General features: G+C 29.0%; 1 protein-coding gene across 6 annotated transcripts in view; it reads left to right on the top strand.

The window, feature by feature from the left end:
- Positions 1 to 3,046: 3,046 nt before the first annotated feature.
- The window catches only part of LOC107455084 (restin homolog), a 27,777-nt gene continuing 8,276 nt past the window's right edge, over positions 3,047 to 22,547 (top strand). The window contains exons 1-4 of one of the 6 annotated variants that reach the window (XM_016072508.3): positions 3,049 to 3,179; positions 4,806 to 4,870; positions 15,966 to 19,083; positions 20,642 to 20,727. In XM_016072508.3, the coding sequence (XP_015927994.2) occupies positions 16,010 to 19,083; positions 20,642 to 20,727 (3,160 nt within the window). In that variant the 5' untranslated portion in view covers positions 3,049 to 3,179; positions 4,806 to 4,870; positions 15,966 to 16,009. Of the gene's footprint in view, positions 3,300 to 4,805; positions 4,871 to 15,965; positions 19,084 to 20,641; positions 20,728 to 22,547 lie in introns of all 6 variants that reach the window. The other 5 variants (XM_016072509.2, XM_016072510.2, XM_016072514.3 and 2 more) reach the window with 5 other exon arrangements.

Genomic DNA, 22,547 nt, shown 5'->3' with positions numbered 1-22,547 from the left:
AAGAAGAAAATAGAACTGAAAGACATTAATATTTTATTTGAGACAAGAAAGACTGACTCTCCAATTTTGTTGTCCTATAACTTACTATAGCTTTATATTTTCTTACATCTTTATAAATTGTAAAACTTAAGAATATCCTTCAAAGTATGAAGAGCATGAGAATGGTTCTGAGTTTCAGGAGTAGATTTTCCATTAGGCAGCCTAGGAGCACAATAGAAAAAAGATGGAATTAAAAAAAAAGAACTTAAAAGCATTGATATTTTAGTTAGAGCCGTGATGGCTCAGGGGATAGAGCGTTCGCCTTCCAATAAGGTGAACCGGGTTCGATTTAAATTCCGTTCTCAGCTCACACCAACCGCAGTGATGACGTAAAATATACTCATTGTTAGACGGATCTTGGGTTAGAGTCTCCTTGCCGTTAGGCTAACCGTGGGAGGTTCTCGTGGTCTTCCTCTCCATGTCACGCAAATGCGGGTTAGCTCCATCAAAAAGTCCTCCACGAAAGCAAATTTCTCCCAATACTCGATCCAGAAGCTCCATTGTCTTCTGGATTGAGTTCAAAATTACAAGGCTACGGAGTTGAACATTAGTAGCCGTAAACCCATAAAATTGGATCGGCTGTTCAACGACGGTTATAAAATAAAATAGATATAAGCTCAAATCTGTAAACGTATCGTAATTTATTTATTATATAAATAATTTAAAAACACTTCATTAAGAAACAGCAAATAAATTTTGTTTGAAGTAACGATCAGGGATCCCTGACAGTTTTGTGGCTTAGGCCCCCGCATTCCTAGATGAATCCCTGTGCTATGGTTAAAACTTATATAATAAACAAAGTAGCATTAATTTTTTTTAAAAGTAAAGAATATTTAAATTTTGATGACCTATCAAATTTCATTTTTTCAAATTTGTTTGAAAATCATGTTTCATTCTTTATAAAATATATTTCTTCAGTCAAATGTTTTACTTCTTTAAACCTTTCATTCCATAATAAAAATAATAATAACACATATAAAATTTCAGTGTCTGAAGTCGGCTTCGAGGCTCCTGTCGACTACCCCCTTCCCAGTGTGCATGAAACTGCTATTATATCCGTATTTTGAAGATTGCGGCTACCTTTCAAAATTTCCAAAATTAAAAGTGAATCTAAATTAGAACATTCAAGCTGAAACACGTAAACAATGTAATAGGAAAAGATAGCATTAAAAATATTGTTTGTCCTCAAGTTAAGATTTTTTTTTGTATTTGAAATTGTTGAATTAATTTACTTTAGTAATTTTCAATAATTTAGTAATTCTTTCATAAATCTAAATCACATAGTCGTTCCGGTAAATGTCCAAAACATATACTAGGTCTAATGAAGTGCCACTGCGCAATATACACTTGCCTGGTATACCCGACACTGTTTTTTTAAAGTTAAGTACCACTACCCAGTATGCATTTAATCGATACTCTGAACACTGATGTTTCTCCTTATCCATCCTCAACAGATATTAAGATATCGAATAAATGTTATAATATCAGCGGATAAATTAATATCAAATCAGACATAACAAATGTTTCGGACATTTACCAAAGCGACTATGTGATTGTTGACATTCACCGATGAAAATTGACGTTTTTTTTATTTCTGCCATTCTCGGTAACATATATATGAAGCTTGATGCACTTGATATTGCGTATGAAAAAATAAAAATGTCAATGTAAACTCTTTTGTAAATGTGTATAGCTAGTATATTGTTTGTATAGTATAGTGTATAGTTTAATTTACTTTTAAAAATTTGACTTTTGATTCTGACTAAGGCAAATTCCAGGAGAATAATGGTATTAAAAATTTATGTTTCCAAGAAAAGTGCAATATAAAACAAAATTATGTTCTGTTTTGTCCTTTACTAAATGAATAAAGAAAACATTTAAATGAAATCTAACAAAAACAATTATTTCTAAGAATTACTACTTTTAAAAGTTTACTAAATGCTTATTTCAACTAAATAGAGTTAATGATAATGTCATTTTCATTTATAAACTGATACTCTTAAGTTAATAACTTGTTAAAAGCTACGGAATATTTGAAACTTTGAAATTAATAAAAATGTCATAGAGGGAATCACCTAAATGTTTCAAATTTTGGCCTCGTTTTTGCACGAGCGATTAAATTTCAAAGTCGCTGTGGCTATTAGTCAAAAATGACATCACTACTTGTGGGAAGGAAATATAATGTATCGGCTGGCGTTGCTGTCGTGATTTTGGAAAATTGCTGAAAATTATGACTTTAAATATGTTATTTTTTTATTTTCTTTATTTCTATTTAATAATTTATATTTCATTTTATCACCGTCTTATGATTTGTAACTACATTATTTTTAAACATGTTTTAGTCTAATATTTCAAAAAAATTTGTTTAAATAAATGAAATAGCTGTTGAATAGAAAACAATAATGCTATTTACTGATTTCTAAAATCGCACCTATGGCAGGAAAAATAGTTACAGTGCTACTATGATTTACGTTTTTATTAGACCAAAGGGTAAAAAAATATAAATACTGCGATTGTAGACAGCATTTTGTTTGGCTCTGTTACAATCCACCCAAAATTTGTCATAATTTCTTTTAGAATCAAAGTCATGAAAATAAAATTTAGTACTGATATTACGTAAACATATAGTCGCTATCACAACCCTCAACCCTCCAATACGCCACCTGGCGAGAAGACCGGCTCCATGGCTTGACCCATCCCCTTTTCCTCTCCTCAGCTGTATATAAATGTACTAAGATATTTTCCCCCTTCTTAATATTTATCGTATTTAATTGTCACAAATATTTTTCAAAATTTTCACATTGTTTTCGTTTGGAACTATGTTCAATGTAGTTTTCAGTCTTAAAAGTTTTCAATCTATATAAAAATCGAAACAGAAACTTAGTCCCTGCCATCTGCCGATCATCAGTGGAACCAACCCACCCGTATTGATGACATTTTCGACCAATAGCGTGACCAGTTACTTTCGAAACTAAATTGTATAGTTCGAAATTTGAATCGAACCTCTGAGTTCTTATACGCTACAATATTTGCTAAGTAACATACTATTGTTATCGCCTTTAGTATTTCAAAACAAGAAGGGAAGTGAAGTGATTTCAAATCAGGTACTAATTTTAAATGTCGTAATTCGTCTGTGTTTGGTAAGTTAAATGTTTTTAAGTATTAAATCAGCTATGTATTTTTAAAAGTCATTATTCATTCGTGTATGATAGTTTAAATATTTTACAGTATTGAACCAGCTTAAATACTCTGGTCAGCAGGTATTTTTTTTTTGTCTTACGCGGTCATTCCACCCATAAATAAAGTTGTTTTTATTTTAAACCTGAATGCTTTCAAATTATTTTTACCGCATTTTGGTACAAAGCTTTTGATTATGATTTTTTCGTAAAATGCTGTTAATTTATGTTTATAGTCAATGATGAAAAATAGCACAAATAGCGAAACTTTCTGTAGTATCAGTTTGATGTTAATTTCAGAATATACAGCAATATATGCACAACAAACTATTATTTAACAGGGCGCGTAGCTTTTTTAAAAAGTCTTAAAAGTGCTTATTTTTTATTTACGTTTTTTGAAAGCTCTTAACGGTGATTTTTTTTTATTCGGGGTTTCTAAGTGCATAATTTTCTATATTTTAAAAAAAAGATTTTTTCTTTGCCGTATCGATTGTCGTTCTAAATTACTAAAAATGCATTATTTTCACAATTTTCTCCGCAACGTTTATCAGAAACTAGTTATTTTATCATGATTATGTAAAGAGTTTGAAAATGTATTTGAATTTTATGTTTATAAATTAAGAACTTTAAACTTTTATTACTACTTTAAAATACTTTTTATTACTGCACAGACCCTGATTATTACTTTTTTTTAAAAAGTGATTTTAAGTATTTTTGAGTGCTTAAAAAGTTCCTTAAAGGTGCTTCTTTTTTGTTGAAAAGTCTGGCTACACACCCATACCTGCCAAATCTCTTATTTTTTAAGGAAGACTCCTGTATTTTGCTACTATCTCCTGTTTACCCATATATTCTCAAATTTCTCCATATTTGTTTGGTAAATTTTAAAAAAATATTTTGGGGATAAAATATACACGGATGGCAAAGATACTTCTCTTATTGTTCAACAGATGGTGCTAATGCCAGTACTGCAGTATGTTGAGTGTTAATAGTTGAAGTAGAGTCCTGGTAGCTCAGGGAAAAGTTTTCGCCTTCCAATGAAGTGAACTCAGTTCGAATCCCAGCAATGACTGGGCGATAAGAATTCTGAATCAAGTTTGCACTGACCACAGTTCTGATGTAAAATATCCTCAGTGGTAGACAGATCACTGGTTAAAGTTCCTTTTCTGTCAGGCTAACCGTGAGAGGCTTTCGTGGTTTCCCTCTCCATGTAACTCAAATCTGCATTAGTTCCATCAAAAAAATCCTCCACGAAGGCAAATTTCTCTCAATAGTTGATCCTGGAGTTCCCTTGTCTTCTGGATTGGGTTCAAAATTACAAGGCTATGGAGTTGAACATTAGAAGTCATAAAGCCAAAACTGGATCATCTGTTCAATTACAGTTATAAAACAAATTAGTTTAAGTAATTATAAATAATGTTTTAAAAGAAATCTTTAGATTAAAATTTATACACAAATTTTTTACTTTGCTAAATGTAAGTGCTTATATTAGTTCTAATTTTGAATTTCTCTTTTTGACTTACATGATTATGCATGATGTATCAAAGCTTATCGATAGTAAAATCTCCTTTTTTATTTCTCCAATGTTGGCAGGTATGCACACCCTGTTTAACAAAGCTAAATCATAACATCAAGGGTAAATGAGTCATCACTGAAAGGTAAGGAGATTCTACTACCTTTATGTAGAAATGAAAGTTCACAATATTTTTTGCACTCTGTGATATTTGGCATCTGAATGTTTGAACAATACTATATATATATGAAGTAAAAAAATGACAGTAATGTAAGAGATTATTTAAACAGCATCCAAATTTTAGTCACATTTTTAACTTAAAAAATACAATTGTTTTGCAATAAATATTATGCGATTAATTAAAACAAATTTATTTTTAATAGTGACCTAGCGTTAAGTTTTTCACCTATAAGAAAAAAATTTCGTATTTACTTTGCAAAATTTTAATAATCCTGTCTTCATTTAAAAGAAGGTTGGAATATTCAGATATATTTTTGTCTTTTGATTTGTTGCGCCAATTATAATCGTTAAGGTGCCATATGGGTTTTTAATTTGCAAATTTTTTTAAAGAATAGAAAAACATCTAGAGGTTTGTCCAGAGGTGGCTAAGATCCCTTTCTGTGAATTTTTTTTTTATTACCCGGAAGGACTTGTTGGTTATTATGATACGGAAATCTTCCCATGCATTTAAACTAATATGATATTTGTAATTGCAAAATTAAGTTGTTGATTTTTAGTAATGTATATGTTTGGTATGTGATTTGTTAGCTTAATAGTATTGATGAAATTTAGATATATTTTAATAGTTCTTTTTATAATAATACAGGATAGCATACATATTTTTGATTCTCGATGTAATTTAAAAAGTACTTTTTCGGCAGATATTTGTAAGAAAGGTAAGTGCGTATTCTCCTGTCAACCATTTTTGCCAGATTTGAAGAAAAAAAATTTAAATGGTTCAAATTTAAATATCATTTTTTGCAGTAAATTATATTTGTATTTTATCCATTTTTTATAATCAGCTACTGTATTAAAGTTTATTTGTAAGGTACCAAAATGATTTTGGTGCGATGTTGGCAAAAATGATTGATGGGTTAATATATAAGTGCCTTTAAAAGTGTTTCATTTTCCCTTTTCCAAAATGAGATTTTTGTCATGTTGATTGTTGTCATGAATTATGCTGTTGGTTTTTTACAATGTTCCATTTAAAATGTCTACTGTTCATTTAACCAAAATCTATTTCGTCTTATTGTCATCAATATGGTACAAAAGTGCCAATCATTCTACATCTTGGAGGAATTACTCTCTTAGATTACAGAGCATGATTTCAGTGGGAAAATTTCACACATGTAACTGTTGCATTTTATGAGAGATTGCGGGCTTCATTTTCCACCCTCTGAAACAAATGAAAATCTCTCAAATTTCTGCTAAGTGGTTTTTCCTCAAATGGTTTTTTCCTCCAATATCAAATGAAAATTGTCTTTCGTTGGTGAAGCACCATCGTCTTTGTCACAGGCAAGTTGATGACGTTCTCGCACTATTTAATTTATAGTTGAGTTCCACAATCCTTAAACATGAATTGGGAATCGTTCATTAGTAAAGTATTTTCATGTGAGTCCAAAGCAGTCAACAGTTACAGAGCTTCATCACTCCAAAAAATTTCATCTCCCTTTTATTCATTTGTTTTAGTAAAGATAGGAATTGAGAATTTTTTAATGTGTGCGTTTGTATAAGAAGATGTCCATTAATAGTATAAAATATTTTTAATCCTGTATGTTTATCTAAGGGATCGTCCATACCATAGGTTGTGCAAGATATTATAGGCTTTTTGTCTTGTTTTACTGAATTTGTTATTGAAATTTTCAGTAATCCTGAGTTATTTAATTTTCAAAAACACAATAAATTTCAGGGCAGGATTTTTTTTTAAAGTATGAATTGAGGTACTTTTCACTATTTTAATATTTAAAGTTCATTTGTATTGCAGTCAGTTTTAAGCAGGGTTGGTAAGTTTTTGACAATTGATGGTTTTAACCATAGTTTTATTTGTCATGTCAAAATTTTAGTGTAATGATGGTTATTAATTGTTATAAATAAGAAGTAATTATAAATTAACGTACCTGTAAAATTATAAGTGATCAATCAATGATGTTTCTGGATTATTTTGACTTTAAACTCTTTTTGTTGGGACAATTACTGTTTAAAAACCCCCAAATTCTGGTAGAACATATTAAAAAATTATAAAGAAACATATGTAAAATTGCATTTTGTCCGATCTGTTAATTTGTTATATTATTGAAAATAAAAATACAAAAGCAATTAGCCTTAAATAAAAACTCAACAATCATCTTATTCATTATATGTAAAATCAATTTTCCATTACTTCCATTTTAACTACCCCTTTCCTCCCTAAAGCATGCAATTATATAAAAATAAAAACAATTTTGAAGCTCTCTCTACTCCAATTTGATTATTTTGTTTTGTATGAATAAGACCGAAATTTGAAATTATTTGTTCATTCGATGCTGAGTTACATAGACTAGAATGTAGACATATTAAAACTATTATAACATAATAAAATAGCATGTAACTAGAAAATTTATTTTAATAATTGTACTAAATAATAATTTAATTAAAGCCTTGAATTGATTGATTGAAAAAATTTACTAATCAGAGAATATATTAGTCAAGATTTATTGGAAATATTCATGAACATTGTTAAAAAAAAAAAAAGAAGAAAAACAGACCATCCTGAATAACTTTTGATCCAATGATTGGATTTTCACAGTTTTGGACTTAATGGTTCGAGAAGGTGACCTCAAATATGCTAATTAGTGCAGGCGATATTTTAAGTTTGGAAATACGACACAAGAGTCTACTTTCTCTGAATAAACATACCTTATTTTCAATGAATTTGGACATCTGGTCTCTGAAATATAGGGGTAGTCGCAATCTGAAAAATACGGTCCCAATGGTTTGGTCAGGTGAACAGTACAAAGTCTGGACCCCTTAACTGCCGCGGGCGTATATATACACTTTCCCGAAGTATGATGCTTTGCATTGTGCTGCTATAAGTAGAACTACACCCCCGCCTTCTGAATGCAGTAAAATGACCTTGAAAGTGTTTGCAATGAAAATGTATTACAAATTTCGGGGGAATGGGAAAGGGATGTGTTGGAAAAGTTATATAATATTTATTGCTTGTGTGTTTCTATTTGAGTAAGATCGGGTTTATTCTTTCGTTTCCCGGGTATATTCGTCGAGAATCCCACTATCAGTGCAATGAATGTGATGGTTTAAGTGTGTCCAACCATGTTTCAGGATTTATCATACAACAGCTGAGTTTTTAACATCTTTTATTGAGTTTTATCATCTCTTATTGTAATTTTATTCTTTAATTTAAGTTTTGTATTTTCTCTTTTTCCTTTTTCTTCTCTTGTGAAAGTAAACTGTTTTTAAATTGCAATGCGTGCATCTTCCCCCCCCCCTCCCCACCAAAACACCGCGTAACAAAGCGCACTTGAGCGAAAAACGGTGGCACTGGGGAGTGAATCACGTAAATTTTACTCGGCAGGTAAGGGGTTAATGTTAATTTTCACTTTTTTCGTATTTCATCTTATCTTGAAAAAATTTTAGCAAATTGAAACATTTTTGCACTCAAATCATTTGTTTAACCAAAGATAATACCATGCAAAAAAGGATTTTTTGTAAATATTTATTTTATTAAGTAGCAGTCGAAAAAAAATTGCATTGTAACATATGCATTTTTACGCAACTTTAAAGTATCTAATTTTACATTTCAAAAGACGAAAAGCGGACCTTGTGCCGTTTCCATTGAGAAGATAATTCTCTAATTATTATTAATGTAGTGTTCAGTGGAAAATGATAATAATTTTTCTAGAACTGTATATATAATTGTATAAAGCATGTAATCAAGAAAATTCTATTAAAAAAAATTATTTTAGATAAGAGTGGTATTTTTTGAATCTCAATATGTAACAAAATCGTTACAGCTGTATACTCTTGTTATTTATTGGTAGACAAGATTAGATTTTGCTGCTGAATTACCAAACTCTAGTCTAGACGCAAAATCTAATCTAGTCTACCATTAAATAATAAGATTATATAACTGTAACGATTTTGTTACGCATAAGGATTAAAAAAATAGGATTGGGGGTCTGAACTCCAAATGGGTTGGAAAAAAGGTAATGCGTATTCAGAGAAAGTACTTTGTGCCTTATTTCGTAACTTAAAATATCATGTGCACCAATTAATTAGCATATTTGAGCTCACCCTTTGAACCATTAGGAATGAGTCCTAGATCGTCAAGATCCTATTATTAGATCAAAAGTTATTCAGGGGGGTCCCTTTTTCTTTTTAAATCACTCAACATATGAGCAAGAGTGCTGAAAATTCTCAGAACATAATATCACTTATGTACTATGTTTCTTTTTAGATCAAAATTTCAACAAAAATTTCAATTTTTTTTCTAATTGCAATTACTCTTTCAAAATATTTAAATATGAAGAAAATGTATTGATTTTACGCATTTCTAAAATAAATGAGCATATGTTTTATAAAATAATAGAAATCAAAATATATTTAAATAGTAATGATTTATGGTATTAAATTTAAGCTCCCACTTATAAACGTGAGGAATTCAAGCTAATAAATACACAAATTGACATATGTTTGTTTAACACAAAAAAAATTTCCCAAAGCAATATTTTTTTTAAAAAAAATGTGCGGAAATTTATTTAGAACAAACTTTTTCCATGCCTTCCTGAATTTTCTCTAACTTCTCGTTGAGAATCAATAAAAAAATTAACTTGAGACTAGGCTGGTGAAGACTTTAATTTGTCTTAATCTAGAATATCTGCCTGAATCGTAACATAAAATAATTGAAACCAATATTTAGATTGATAATAAGTAACAACACTCATAGTTATTACCAGTATTATAAACCAAGTAGTTAAAAATTAGTTCTTAATGTATTAAGAGTACCATTAGGAAAACCAATTAATAGTTTCAGTAATTTTGGCTACTCTTTTTGACATGTGATTTGTAATATAATAATTATAGTAGTATATGATGGTGCTAGGAATTTTAACAGATTTTTGGCATGTTATTTCAAAACTTGAGGATTTCAAACTAATAAATACAAAAATTGACATGTTTTTTTTAACAAGAAAAAGTTTTGCAAAAGAGACACATTTTTTTTCCTTTTTTTTTTAATATAAAATTTTTTCTGAATTTTTCTATGGCTGCCTGAACTTCCTCTAAAACCTCATTTGCACCATTAGACATATTCTGCTCCCTTCAATATAATTAATAACTAATTTTAAGAATCAATAAAAAAATTTATCAGCTGAGATTATTAAATTGTTTGATTATTGGCAAACTCTTTGTTTTACTTAATTTAGAAACTCTGCCTAAATTGTAACATAAAAAAATTAAAACCAATATTTAGATTGATAATAATTAACAACTAATTGTTATTACCAGTAATAATATGTATAGATACATAGTTATTAGGCTTCATACCAGCAAAGGGAATTTAGTGGTCCAATAGGACCACCTAAGTATTCATTTAGTGGTCCAAAAAATTAATATAGTAGACATATAGAATAAAATATTAAACTTTACAATCACATAATTCATGTTATGATCAGGGTTTGAAAAAACCCAACCCGCCCGGGTTTTCTTGAAAAAACCCGGGGGAAATTGGGTTTTTTCATTTAGTGCTCATGAACTTTAAAATGTTACTGTGAAAAAATTTTATTTATTAAATAGTGTCGTATAAGCTTAAAAATAGAAATAAATCCAAAAAATTTTTGTAAAATATATATAATAAAATTAAAATAAGTTTAAATAATGCACTATCACTAATACATGATTGAATCTTTATTGTTAAAAACGCAACGTTTCACAATTTTTAACTGAAGCACTATAATATATATATATGTGTGTGTGTGTGTGTGTTACCGTTAAAGTATATAATGCAGTTATTTCATGGAATACCTGGTTATTCCATAAAATAACTGATCGTGTCCGTTAAAGTGTGTAATATGTTATTAATTTGACACTTTAACTAGTTATTCTATGAAATAACTAGGTTCTCCATAAATTAACTAATGAGAGACAGTTAAAGTGTAAAATAAACAATTTATCTAAAATGAAATAACTAGGTATTCTATAAATAAACTAATGATAGACAATTAAAATGAAAAAGAAGCAATTTATCTAATTTATGCAGCGTATAAATGGTATTTATGGAAACGTTCCATAAAATTATTTGTTACAACAAGGATTACTAAAATGACACTAGGAATTACAAAGAACATTATTTCTGAAACAAAAACATTTTTCGTTGACACACTGGGTTTTACACGGACATTTTTTAAATCCCTGTGACATGTAATCATTTTACCCTGGCGATTTTACACTTTAACGAGCTGCAGATCGTTATTCTATGAAATAACTAGTTAAACCATGAAATACAAGAGAGTTTTACACTTTAACGGACATGATCAGTTATTTCATGGAATATCTAGGTATTCTATAAAATAACGGATTTCATACTTTAACGGTAACATGTATATTACAAATTTATGATCAATAAATATTTACATAGCTGCCAACCTTACTGGATTTTCCAGTAGACTACTGGATTTTGCCAGATTCTCCTGATCTACTGGTTTAATAAAAATTCTCCTGGTTTTTGTGCATTTTAGAAAATTCTGTAAAATTAAAAAAGTTTTCTTAAAAAATTCCTATTGAAGTAGAATTTTTGTGCAGATTATTGCTTGAATATTTAAATAAGTGTTACTAATGCATAAAGAAGCGAGCCTCATTTATAAAAGTCAGTTAACAATCTTTAATGAATTAAATCCTTATTACTGTTCAAAATTAAGACTAAACATAATACATAACATTTCAAGTTCATTTAGTGTTATTTATAACTGGAAAATATTGCAGTTTTTTCACTTTATTTTGATGACTAAAAATCTCTAAAATTCCCTATGTGTAAAATATTTAAAACATTTTGTAACAAGTGTCAAGAAATTTATACTTTTTCGTAAAATCTACTGGATTTTTCCCTATCCATGTTGGCAGCTATGTATTTATAATCAGTAAAAAATAATATTTCATCTGACTTTTACCTTTAATAAAATTAAACTGGAATAAATATTTAATGGTCTTCCATGTTTTTATAATACGATTAATAGAAAGTGAAATTAAAATTATGTATTATTATAAGGAGTATCAGTTATCTGTCCCATTTTTCAAATTTTTAACCTTACAAAAAATACTGCACTCTTAGATAAATTTCACTTTTATAATTTCTAAAAACAAATTAATCTTGAAATTATAAAAAAGCATGTATAAAAAGTTTTAGCTTTTTTTTTAAAAAACTAGAAAATAAAACTTTTAATTTATTAATTGTTGTTTAATGTATCACTTAATAGAAAATTTATTTTTTTATTGTTTGTTTTCAATTTTTTTAAACATGATTAAAAGAAACAAAATAAATTATATTCAAATGAAATCTTAAAAATAATATTTAAAATATCTTAAAAGTAATATTTTAATTTTTAACTGTTTTTAATGGTGATAATACTTTAAATTGTTAAAAATTGTCAGCAGATGTTAAGAGTTAACTTTAAAAAAGAGTCAATTTTTTTTATTTATTATTATTATCATACAGCAGAGTGTCTTCATTTCTCTCTTAGATCCTAATCCCTAATCCCTTAGGGATCTAAGGGACCCTAATCCCTTAGATCCCTAATCTATTTCGTAGTATACTCCACACCAAACCGAAAGTTGAAAAGTGTCTTTCGATAGAGACAGAGGATGCTGGGGCTGAGTGTAAAGAAAAAAGAATTGGCAGAAATTTTGTGGAAGCTTGGAATTTTTTTTGCCATAATTTTCCACTATTTTTTGATGAAAACTGTTGAATAACAGTGTCAAGCATCATTGATTTTGGAAAGTATTCAGGATCGGAAATTTTGAATGCCATAACACCTGGCAGAAATTCTGAATGATGCTTAGAAAGACAGTTTTTTGCTAATTGCTCTTGTTCATCATTTAAAAATTGTCACCTTGTTTCGGGATCCAGGATACATATGCTAATTAAAGAGGTGGCTGAACAGCCTGATGGAATCTTTTTACAAAATGTTTATGGGGTTCTAATTAATCACACGATAGTAAGATAATTCATATTTCAACAGCTTCTGAAATTGAAATGTTTTCTGATTGAAGCTTTTTTAAAGCTTCAGAAACAATTGATATCTGTTTTACCAAATTGATAGTTTATTGGTTAAGCCCAACATTATTTAATATTTTTGACATATTATTATATTCTTAATTTTGATGTTCAAGAGCAATCTCTTGATATTTATGGTAATTATTGGTATAAGTTTTTACACGGTCACAATATGAACTTTTGGTAATTGGGGCAAAAAGCAGTTTTTTCCCTTTGCCCATCCATGTGGTTGATGCACATTTCTGAAATATTTGTAACTTCCCCGAAGTGTCCAGTGATAGTATTAGGAGATACTTCTTTTTCAACCAAATTTCAAAAAAGCAATTTGTGAAAAAACCCAAGTGGGTTTTTTCAAAGTGGGTCCACTTGGCGAACCCTGGTTATGATACTCAACAAACGTTATTATTTGCCATTAACATCCTAAAACTGATTAGGTTAATTACCCAATAATGATTGAAAATTAGAACATACAGATTAAAATGCTGAGAGCAAATATAGGGAAAACAGAAAAAGTAAATACTAACTAAATATTGTATTAAAAATTCTAAATAAAGTAAATTCTAAGAGATCAAAAAATTATGTTTTATTTATGATCAATTACACTGTCAGTACATGAATGCAATGCACAGCACAACAAACATTTAAAATTTTTTGAACCAGTTATTCCATTTGAAAAATCTTAACTCAAACCTAACCTACACATAGAATAAAATGACATGGATTCGGTACATGGGTTTCGATGAAGAAGAAAAAAAATTTTTTTGTTTCTATTTTGTGATATCCCAACATATTTCAAGGGAACAATTGTCTCAATGTTGCCATACTGGATTGACCCTAGTTATGTGACAGACCCACATTTTACGTAGTTATAATGTGGATCTTAAAATATTAAGAGTAGCATTGGAAAAACTATTTAATAGTTTCAATAATTTTGTCTAAATTTTTTATATATTGTGGTATATAATGCAAGTGTTGTGCATGATTTAATAAATTGTCTCCAATGTCAAAAAGTAAACTTGTCCCAGGTTCATAATTTTTTTAATATATATTTGGATTTCTTACCCTCCAAATATGGGAGGTAGACAAATTTTAAAAAGAAATTGGATGGCTATGAAGCTATTTTTATTTTATAACCGTAGTTGAACAGCCAACTTAATTTTAGGCTTACAACCACCAAATATCAACTCCGTAGCCTTGTAATTTTGAACCAGATCCAGAGAACAAGGGAACTCTTGGATCAAATCTTGGGGGGGGGGAATTTGCATTCATACAGGACTTTTTGATAGAATTAACCCAGATTTGCCTTACATGGAGAGGAAAACTTACCACGGTTAACCTGGCTGTAAGGGTACTTAACCCATCATCTACTTCTGGGGATAATTTACCAGTGCCTGCTGAATTTGAATCGACCAGCCATAGCTGGGATTCGAAACCGGTTCACCTCATTGTAAGGCGAGCGTTTTATCCCCTGAGCCATCACAGCTCCAGCTATATATATTTGTAAATAGTCCAAAAGCACAGCCAAACAATATTGCAACTGTAAGTGAAGTAGTTTAAGATAACCATAATCTATGATTGGAGCCACAAAGATCAGGATAGAGAGTTCATCTCCCAATGACGTGATTCAGGTTTGAATCCCAGCTGTGGCTGGTTGAAACGCATTCTGCTACCTGCTTGCACTGACCATTCATTGTACTGACGTGAAATTTCCTCAATGGTAGACGGAGGATGGGTTAGAATTCTCTAGCCACCAGGCATTAATTTTTTTATGTGACATGTATGTTTTTTATATTGTTTTAACTTCGTTTATATGAAGATTTTATGCTAAAACCATATTACATAAATTATTTTATGCAGAATTATAGAACCTATCATTTTTACACCTTTGATCAAGTCTTTCAGACAAAGAAATTAAGGGAAACAACAAAAATAAGGTCCCATAAAAATTGAAGGGGATCTGGAAAAGATTTTTAAATTTTGTGATTTCCTTTGTTCAAATTTGCTAAACACAAAAAATTTCTAAACGGAAATATTAATTTATTAAAAAAATTTTTAAAGAATCAAAACATCCAGTTTTCTCGAATGTCGTGGAGGCTTTCATTTATCAAGTAAGTCGCCTGAAACTGCTCCTATAATCGACTTCACAGAAGATATAAGAAATGGCAACAGACTTGATTTTTGATTATACATGAATAAATATATTGCGAATCAGCAGTTGAAAAAAAAATGTTGGCCAAGCCTTGGCTTTCTAATGAGAAATTTAAATTTCCTGTTATTGGAGAACTTAAGTTGAAATTTCAACAGTTGGATAAAACTATTTCCTTGCCTCATATATACAGCAGTTTACAACTAAGAGCACTCTGCAATTATTGTCGCCTTTTTAATCAAAAATCTGCTGCTAAGAGAAATCATCAAAAACTTCTAAACTTTGTTACTGCGCCTTTTAATAAGTAGAAAAATTGTCATAGAGGTATTTTCAAACCATTTAAAGTGTCAATATCATCTTTCAAGTAAATTTAAATAATTTTAGATAATTTTCTATTAACTATGTTGTCAAAAGGAACTAATTACTTTGCAATGTTACTGTACTTAAGCAAAGCAAATCGAAATAGACATAAATAGATTTTTTCATACAAATATTAGGTTTTTTTTTTTTATCTATAAATAATTTTATTAACCAGTAATCACTAATAGTGTAATATAGACAACATTTATTTCAGGAAAGTTACGTTTATTATTACCTATAGTAATATAGTAATAATAAACTTCTTGTATTAGCAATCCCCATCCCACCAAAAGTAATCCTGGCTTGTACCAAAAGTAAGCCTTGTACTTTATGAATTATGTATCTAATAATGATTGTATTACTTGCATCGAGTTAGTGTTTCATCTCAGATTCCATGTATTAAAATTGAAGTTGTAACAGGGATTTTAACTTTAAGTCAATCTACTTTTTTAATTATGCTTTTTATTTCAGATTATTTCTAAAGATATTTATCTGACAGCTCTTCCTTTTTTTATATGATGACTTCTTTAAAAGATGAAAATGTAGATTGGTACAATTGGCTTGAAAAGCGTGTATGTGTTAAAGGCACATTATTTGGGACCTTAAAATATTTTGGCACAACAAAATTTTCTGATGGATTATGGTGTGGTGTTGAATTAGATGATCCTGTTGGAAAAAATAATGGCATAGTAAACAATGTCAAGTATTTTACATGCCTGCCCAACTTTGGTATATTTGTTCCTGGGAATAAAGTTTGCAGAATTGAAAATGATCCAAAAAACTTGGCTGTTACTTTTACGGAACTTAATAAAACAGTTAACCTGCAGAAGTGTAAAGAAAATACTGTTCTAATATCAACCTCTGAAAGTCAGCCCTTTGATTGCAATAAGGAAAATGAAGAAATTAGTGAAATGAAAAGGGATAAAACGTTGGAAAATGATCCAAAAAACTTCGGTGATACTTTTATGGAACTTAATAAAACAGTAAACCTGCTGGAGTGTAAAGAAAACACTGTTCTGGTATCAATCTCTGAAAGTCAGCTTTTTAATTGCAATAAAGAAAATGAAAAAATTAGTGAAATGAAAATTGATAAAACGTTGGACGTTGAGCAAGATTCTGATGATAGTTCTTTGGGCTTATTAGATTCTGATTTAGTTGAATCCTGGAATTCTCTCACCCTTGATACTGCTGTTGATGGTGAACCAGATTTTCAAGATGCTTTATTAAAATTGGATAACAATGAATTGAATTTTGCTGGTGGTAGCTTGCCTACGTCTGACATTTTATTTTCAGATGTAATTAGCATTCCAAAATATGCCAGTACTCCAAGGCACCCAGTAAAAAAAAGGTTTACTGATTTTAATTCTATAGCTACCATTGATTATGCTGTAGAAAATATTATTGAACGTAATGATGAATTTGAAAGTCAAATTGATTTCATTGGGGAAGATATCTTTTTTGACCCTGAGAAGTTTAAAGAGAATCTTAACTTAGCCTCAACTTCTAAATTCTTTCAAATACCAGATGCTTCATCTAATAAAAATATGAATATTGTCTCACCAGTTTCTTATAACCCTATTTTACAATCTGATAATTTAAATAAAACTCAAGTAATACCCGCAGCATTTATAGCTAATAATCAAGATATTATTAAACCTATATCAATAGATTTAAACAAAACTCAAACACTTCAAAATGGATGCCAAGCTACTGTTTCTAACCTTGATGTATTAAATACAACTTTTAAAATGCCTGCAAAAACTGAAACTGAAGATTTGAATTTCACTGTGTGTATAAAGAGTAATAAAGAATCAGAAAACCATCAAAAATTTAGTAAAGTTGAAACTCTAGCTGATACCATAACTTGTAAAAATATGAATTTAAATTCAACATTTGACTTTGATGCTGCATTAAAAAAAATTTCTAGTACTAATGGGACTGCTTGCTCTGAGTATGATTTAAATCAACAGGAAACTGCCAACATCTGTTTATCGAAAACTTTTATCAATAATTCATCTGGTCCTCAAATAAATGATGTGAATAAAAATGACTCAATATTACAGAAAACTTTTGTTCTAGATTCTAGTTTACCTGAAGAAAAGCACAACATTGAGCAATCCCATTTTGTTGATGTTTTAGATAATGTTGAGTTTAAATCTTTTGATTATAAAAACAAGCTTTTAGAAGAAACAGCCCCTTTAGAAAACACTTTAACTGATGTTAAGGAACGAAATAGTGTAAGTATACCTCCCATAACTCGTAACAGAACAAATTGTACACGGAGATTTTCTTATAGCTGTGATCTAAAGTCAACAATTAAAACTAAAGGCAAAGTCATAAGTAATGATTCAGTTACTTCTAAAAATCAGAGAAATGTTTCTAGCCTACAACTTAAAACAAATAATGTTGACAAAAAAACAGCTCAGTTTAAAAAGCCTTTACCCGTGTATTCTTCCATTCGCAAGTCTAAAGCTCCTCTAAAAAAATCTACATCTGCTAAAGAAAATAGCTCTTATTTAAAAGAAAATGTATTTGTTAACTCAGATAAACCTGTCGTTTCTGGTGTGATTCATAAAAACGTTGAGAGTTCTATTGATATAAAATTAGAAATAAAAAGGAAAAGTGGGAGAATTTACTCAAATGCAATTCCAAGTAAGTCAACAGTTTCTAGTCATAAATTTTCTTATTCAAAAACTGCTGTGCAGTTAAAGACTACAGGTAATTTGTCTTTGCAAAACAATGATGATGAAAGTTCGAAAATTTCAAATAAAATACTTGTTTTGGGTTCTGAAGTTTTACCTATGAATAATATAAATGTGCCTGGTACTTCCAAAGTATCTTTAAACAGTGTAAAAAATACAATGCCTGGTGAAAAGACAGTCAACCAAACTTCTAACAACCTTACTAAAAATCCTATTGTGATAAATTTAAATGAAACTGTAAGTTTTGATATGGAACCTAAAAATAATCAGAGTTCTGATGATTTAAAATTAGAACAAGAAAAGGAAAGGGTATTTTCTTCAATTGAAGATAAATCTGTACTTCCAAATAAATCTCTAGTTTCTAGTCGTAGGTTTTCTTATTCAGAAAGTATAAAAACTACTGTGCGATCAAACATTCTAGGTAATTTGCCTAAAAAAGTGAGTGGAAGTTCAAAAATTTCAAGTAAGATAAATTTTTCAGCTTCTAAAGCTGTGCCTAAAAATGACTCGAGTGTGCAGGGTACTTCCCAAGTGCCAAATAAAAATACATTGCTTCCTAAAAAGATAATCAACCAAACTTATAATGGCCAAGCTAAAAATTCTCCAGTGTCACAATTTAAAGAACAAGTTGTGAAAGATAAATTACTGACGTCTCGACAAAGTTTTGGGCTCTCTTCAAATGGACGTGCAATTCCTAGGCGTGATAGTTTAGTTATAAAGTCAAAATCAAATCTTCCAGCTGGTAGATATTCCATGCTTCCTTCAATCAAAGAAAATATATGTGAAGCTAAAAGTATTGGTGAAATAGAACAATTAGCTAAGTCTAATGATCACTTTGTTCCTGGAGCTGTACCTAAAGTCATAGCAGACTCCAGTCAATCTTCAAGGTAAAACAATTTTATATATTTTGACAATTTTATATATATTTGTTTTACTGTATTAAAATTTTGTAAAACAGTATTGAAATATTGTAAAACAATTTTTATCAATGTTATATATATTTTACTGCATTTAAATAACATACTTTTAAAAGTAATGTTTAAATTCATAGCATTAGTGTCAAAATCATGAATGAAAAAGAACAATGCAGATTTACAATAAAATCATTTCATAATTTTATAATTGCTTGTAACTTTAACATCTTTATTAATTTGAAAGTAGAATATAAAAATTCAGAAAGCTAGATCTTCCATTCTGAATTAAGCCCCAGAAAAGTCCGGATTTTCGTGGTTTAAAAAAAACCTTGAAGATTAGACCAAAGTGCCCAGAGACTAGGGTAGGTTGGTCCTCCGTATAGGACACGTTGAACCACATAGCAAAACTGCATTCAGAAACAATATTGAAGGATAAATGTTATCCAATGCAGTAATTGCACTGTATTCTTTAGCATTCGAAATCACTTTTTGAAGATTAAAAAATTAATAAATAATCTATGTCTTCAAACGTTTAAAAAAATTGTTTCTTACTCTACAGAATTATTAATTGAATTTTATTAAAAACAAATTTTTTGGCACTAATGTTTTTGCTTAATGAATTTAAAACAATTTTTAAGTTCTTTTTATAAAATATCTGTTAGCTTTTTCCTGAAATTTTTTTTATTTTTCATTTCATACTTATGTTAGTTCAATTATAATGTTTGAAAGATTTTTTACTTTGAGGAAATATAAATAAATTTAAATTATTAATAAGGGATTAATTGTATGAGAGAGTAAATTAATCTCAAAAACAGTTGTATTACCAAACTGCTAAACTAGAATTATGCTTATAATAGAGCTCTGAAATATTTTTATGGTCTGACCTATCCTGGATTTTAGCAGGGTTGGCATGATTAAAATTGAAATTTAAATAACCTGATTTTTCTTTTTAAGAAAATCATAGATTTAAATCTATTTTTAAAAAAAAGCTATTAATGTAAACAAGCTGGTTGATTTTCTTTAGAAACAAATTAAGTATAAAGTATTTTTTGTGTGGTTAATAAATATATTCTTTAGAGTGTCTGATTTCAGTGTTCAAATTATGAAATCGATATACTTGTAAATTATAATATTTACATGCATATCCCTTCTATTTAAACAGACTGATTTTAAAAAATTATTTAGGTAAGTAAACTTTAGGTTTTTGAACAGTACAATTAAAGAAAAACATAATTTTAGGTGATATTTGTATTTAATATCTTAATTTCATAATGAAGATTTCTTACTTAGAAATAAAATAAAAAAAGAGTATGCATGTAAATTATCATACTTCAAAATAATCTTAAAATAAAAGGAGACTGAATATGGATAAAAGTGTCATGAAACTTATATAATAATTTTTTTTAAAAAATGAATAAAAGAAATTTGAATTATTTCTGGTGTCTTTTTGTCTTGTTAATAATAGTTATGCTGTAAAATTAGATAATTTAATTTTTTGATCTAAGAACAATTTTTTTTATTTTTTTTTAAGGATCGCATCTTCATTGCCCCAGAAAAGTCAAATATCAACAAGAAAAATGGGGCAGAAATATTCTGATGTGAAAGAGGAGAATAGTGGTAATTATTTGAAATATTTTCTCTAGTTTGAATAAAATTTATAGCTGTGTTTTTTTCCTTAAAGAAATCGAATGATGTTATACATTGAAAATTTAATTTTAAAATCAGTTACAGTAGAGTACCCGATTATCCAAGTTAGGATAATCGGGTACTCTACTAACCCGGGTACTCTACTCTAATAATCTAGACTAACTTGGATAACTGAAAAACTCAGTTAAAAGGAAAATTATAAATAAAGTATATTGTTTAAGTTTAATTGTATACAGTATAGGACCCCTAATCCTTCATCCCGAAATTCGGCACATAATCCGATCTAAATTTTTTTTTTTTTTTTTTTTTAAAAAATTTTTATTAATAAGAGAAAAAAAATCAGTTATATTCTCTTTCTATTTGGAATTTTATTCTGTTGAAGTAAGTAACTATCTTTCTAAAAAAAAAAATCTGTTTCTAAAGCAGTTTAAAATATCTAAAATTAAAGGGAAAAGTAAAAACACCTGCATTTTCAATGAACAAAATAAAGAAAAGCAAGTTGGAAGAAACTGATCAATCATTCTTGACAGCTGTGCAAGTGCTCTACTGGTTTTTCCCCCCCTTCTTACTCCTTGGTTCCCACCTTAGAGGAGTAATTTAGGTAGAGAGAACCAGTCCCCTATCCCTCGTTGCAAAGAACATCGTCACGTGATTCCTGGACGACTATTTCTCCAGTAAACCCTATCCCCAGTCTTTTACTATGGAGGTGTATTGATGAGCTGCATTTTGAATGATAAAATTTTTTAAAAAGTGGTAGTATACTGCTGTGGATACAGGTGTGACGAAAATTTCATTAAAGGAGAACATTCTACATTTCACAAATAAGATTTTTATTCCTTTATATTCACTTATAAACTTTTATTTGCAATTTTTATGTTTGCACGTCAGGTTATGAAATGAATTTAATTGGTTTTTAACTAGCAAAATAGCTATTATTTTCTTATATTTTTATTTAAATTAATAGATTATAATGTAGTTAACATTTATAGGCATTTTCATTACAATTAAATTTCATATTGATATAAATATTCTGATAATTTAACACCTTTTTTGATAAGCACGCGCATCGGATTTGGCGCATTGTTTTACGCCAATGTTTACAAACAAAACAAATCACATTTTATTTTCGCTCTGTAACTTATAATGATGAGTAAAAATAATTTTTTTTTTAATAATTTCAAGCGAATTTAATTATATATTTTACTTGTACAGATTTAAAAAGATACGAAAGTACATTTCATGTAAAAAATAATTTTTTGGATCAAAAATAAAATTAGTTTTTAGGAATTGCGTTTTTAAATAAAATTTATAAGTCGAAGAACACTTTTTTTATTATATAGGTAAAACCGTTTGGAAATTCATATTTATGTAGGAAGTTTTATATTTATTACTGTACATTTATTATTCAGGAAAATATTATCTACGTTATTATAGGTAATATTATTTATAATAGGCCCTATTATTAAATGTTATAGGATTGTCAAACGAGTAGCTATTTATTATTATATGTATTTNGCTAAGCATTTTATTTTTTTTTTTTTTTTTTTTGAACATTAATTAATTTTTTTTAACATAAAATGTTAATTAAGTCGACAACTACAGTAGAGAACCAATTATCCGGGATGCTCGGGACCATCGCTATCCCGGATATCTGAATTTCCCGGTTTTCTGGATCGACCAAAAAGTGTCGTTAAGCGATGTTTTATCGAACCCGAAGTACAAGGAAAAAGTGTAATGCATAAAGTAAGAGAAAAAAGAAAGGTACTCCTAACTTTATAATGGATGGTTGG

Source organism: Parasteatoda tepidariorum, chromosome X2, assembly GCF_043381705.1.
Source record: "Parasteatoda tepidariorum isolate YZ-2023 chromosome X2, CAS_Ptep_4.0, whole genome shotgun sequence".
In the NCBI taxonomy this organism is placed as follows: domain Eukaryota; kingdom Metazoa; phylum Arthropoda; class Arachnida; order Araneae; family Theridiidae; genus Parasteatoda; species Parasteatoda tepidariorum.
This window is presented reverse-complemented; position numbering and strand designations above follow the sequence as displayed.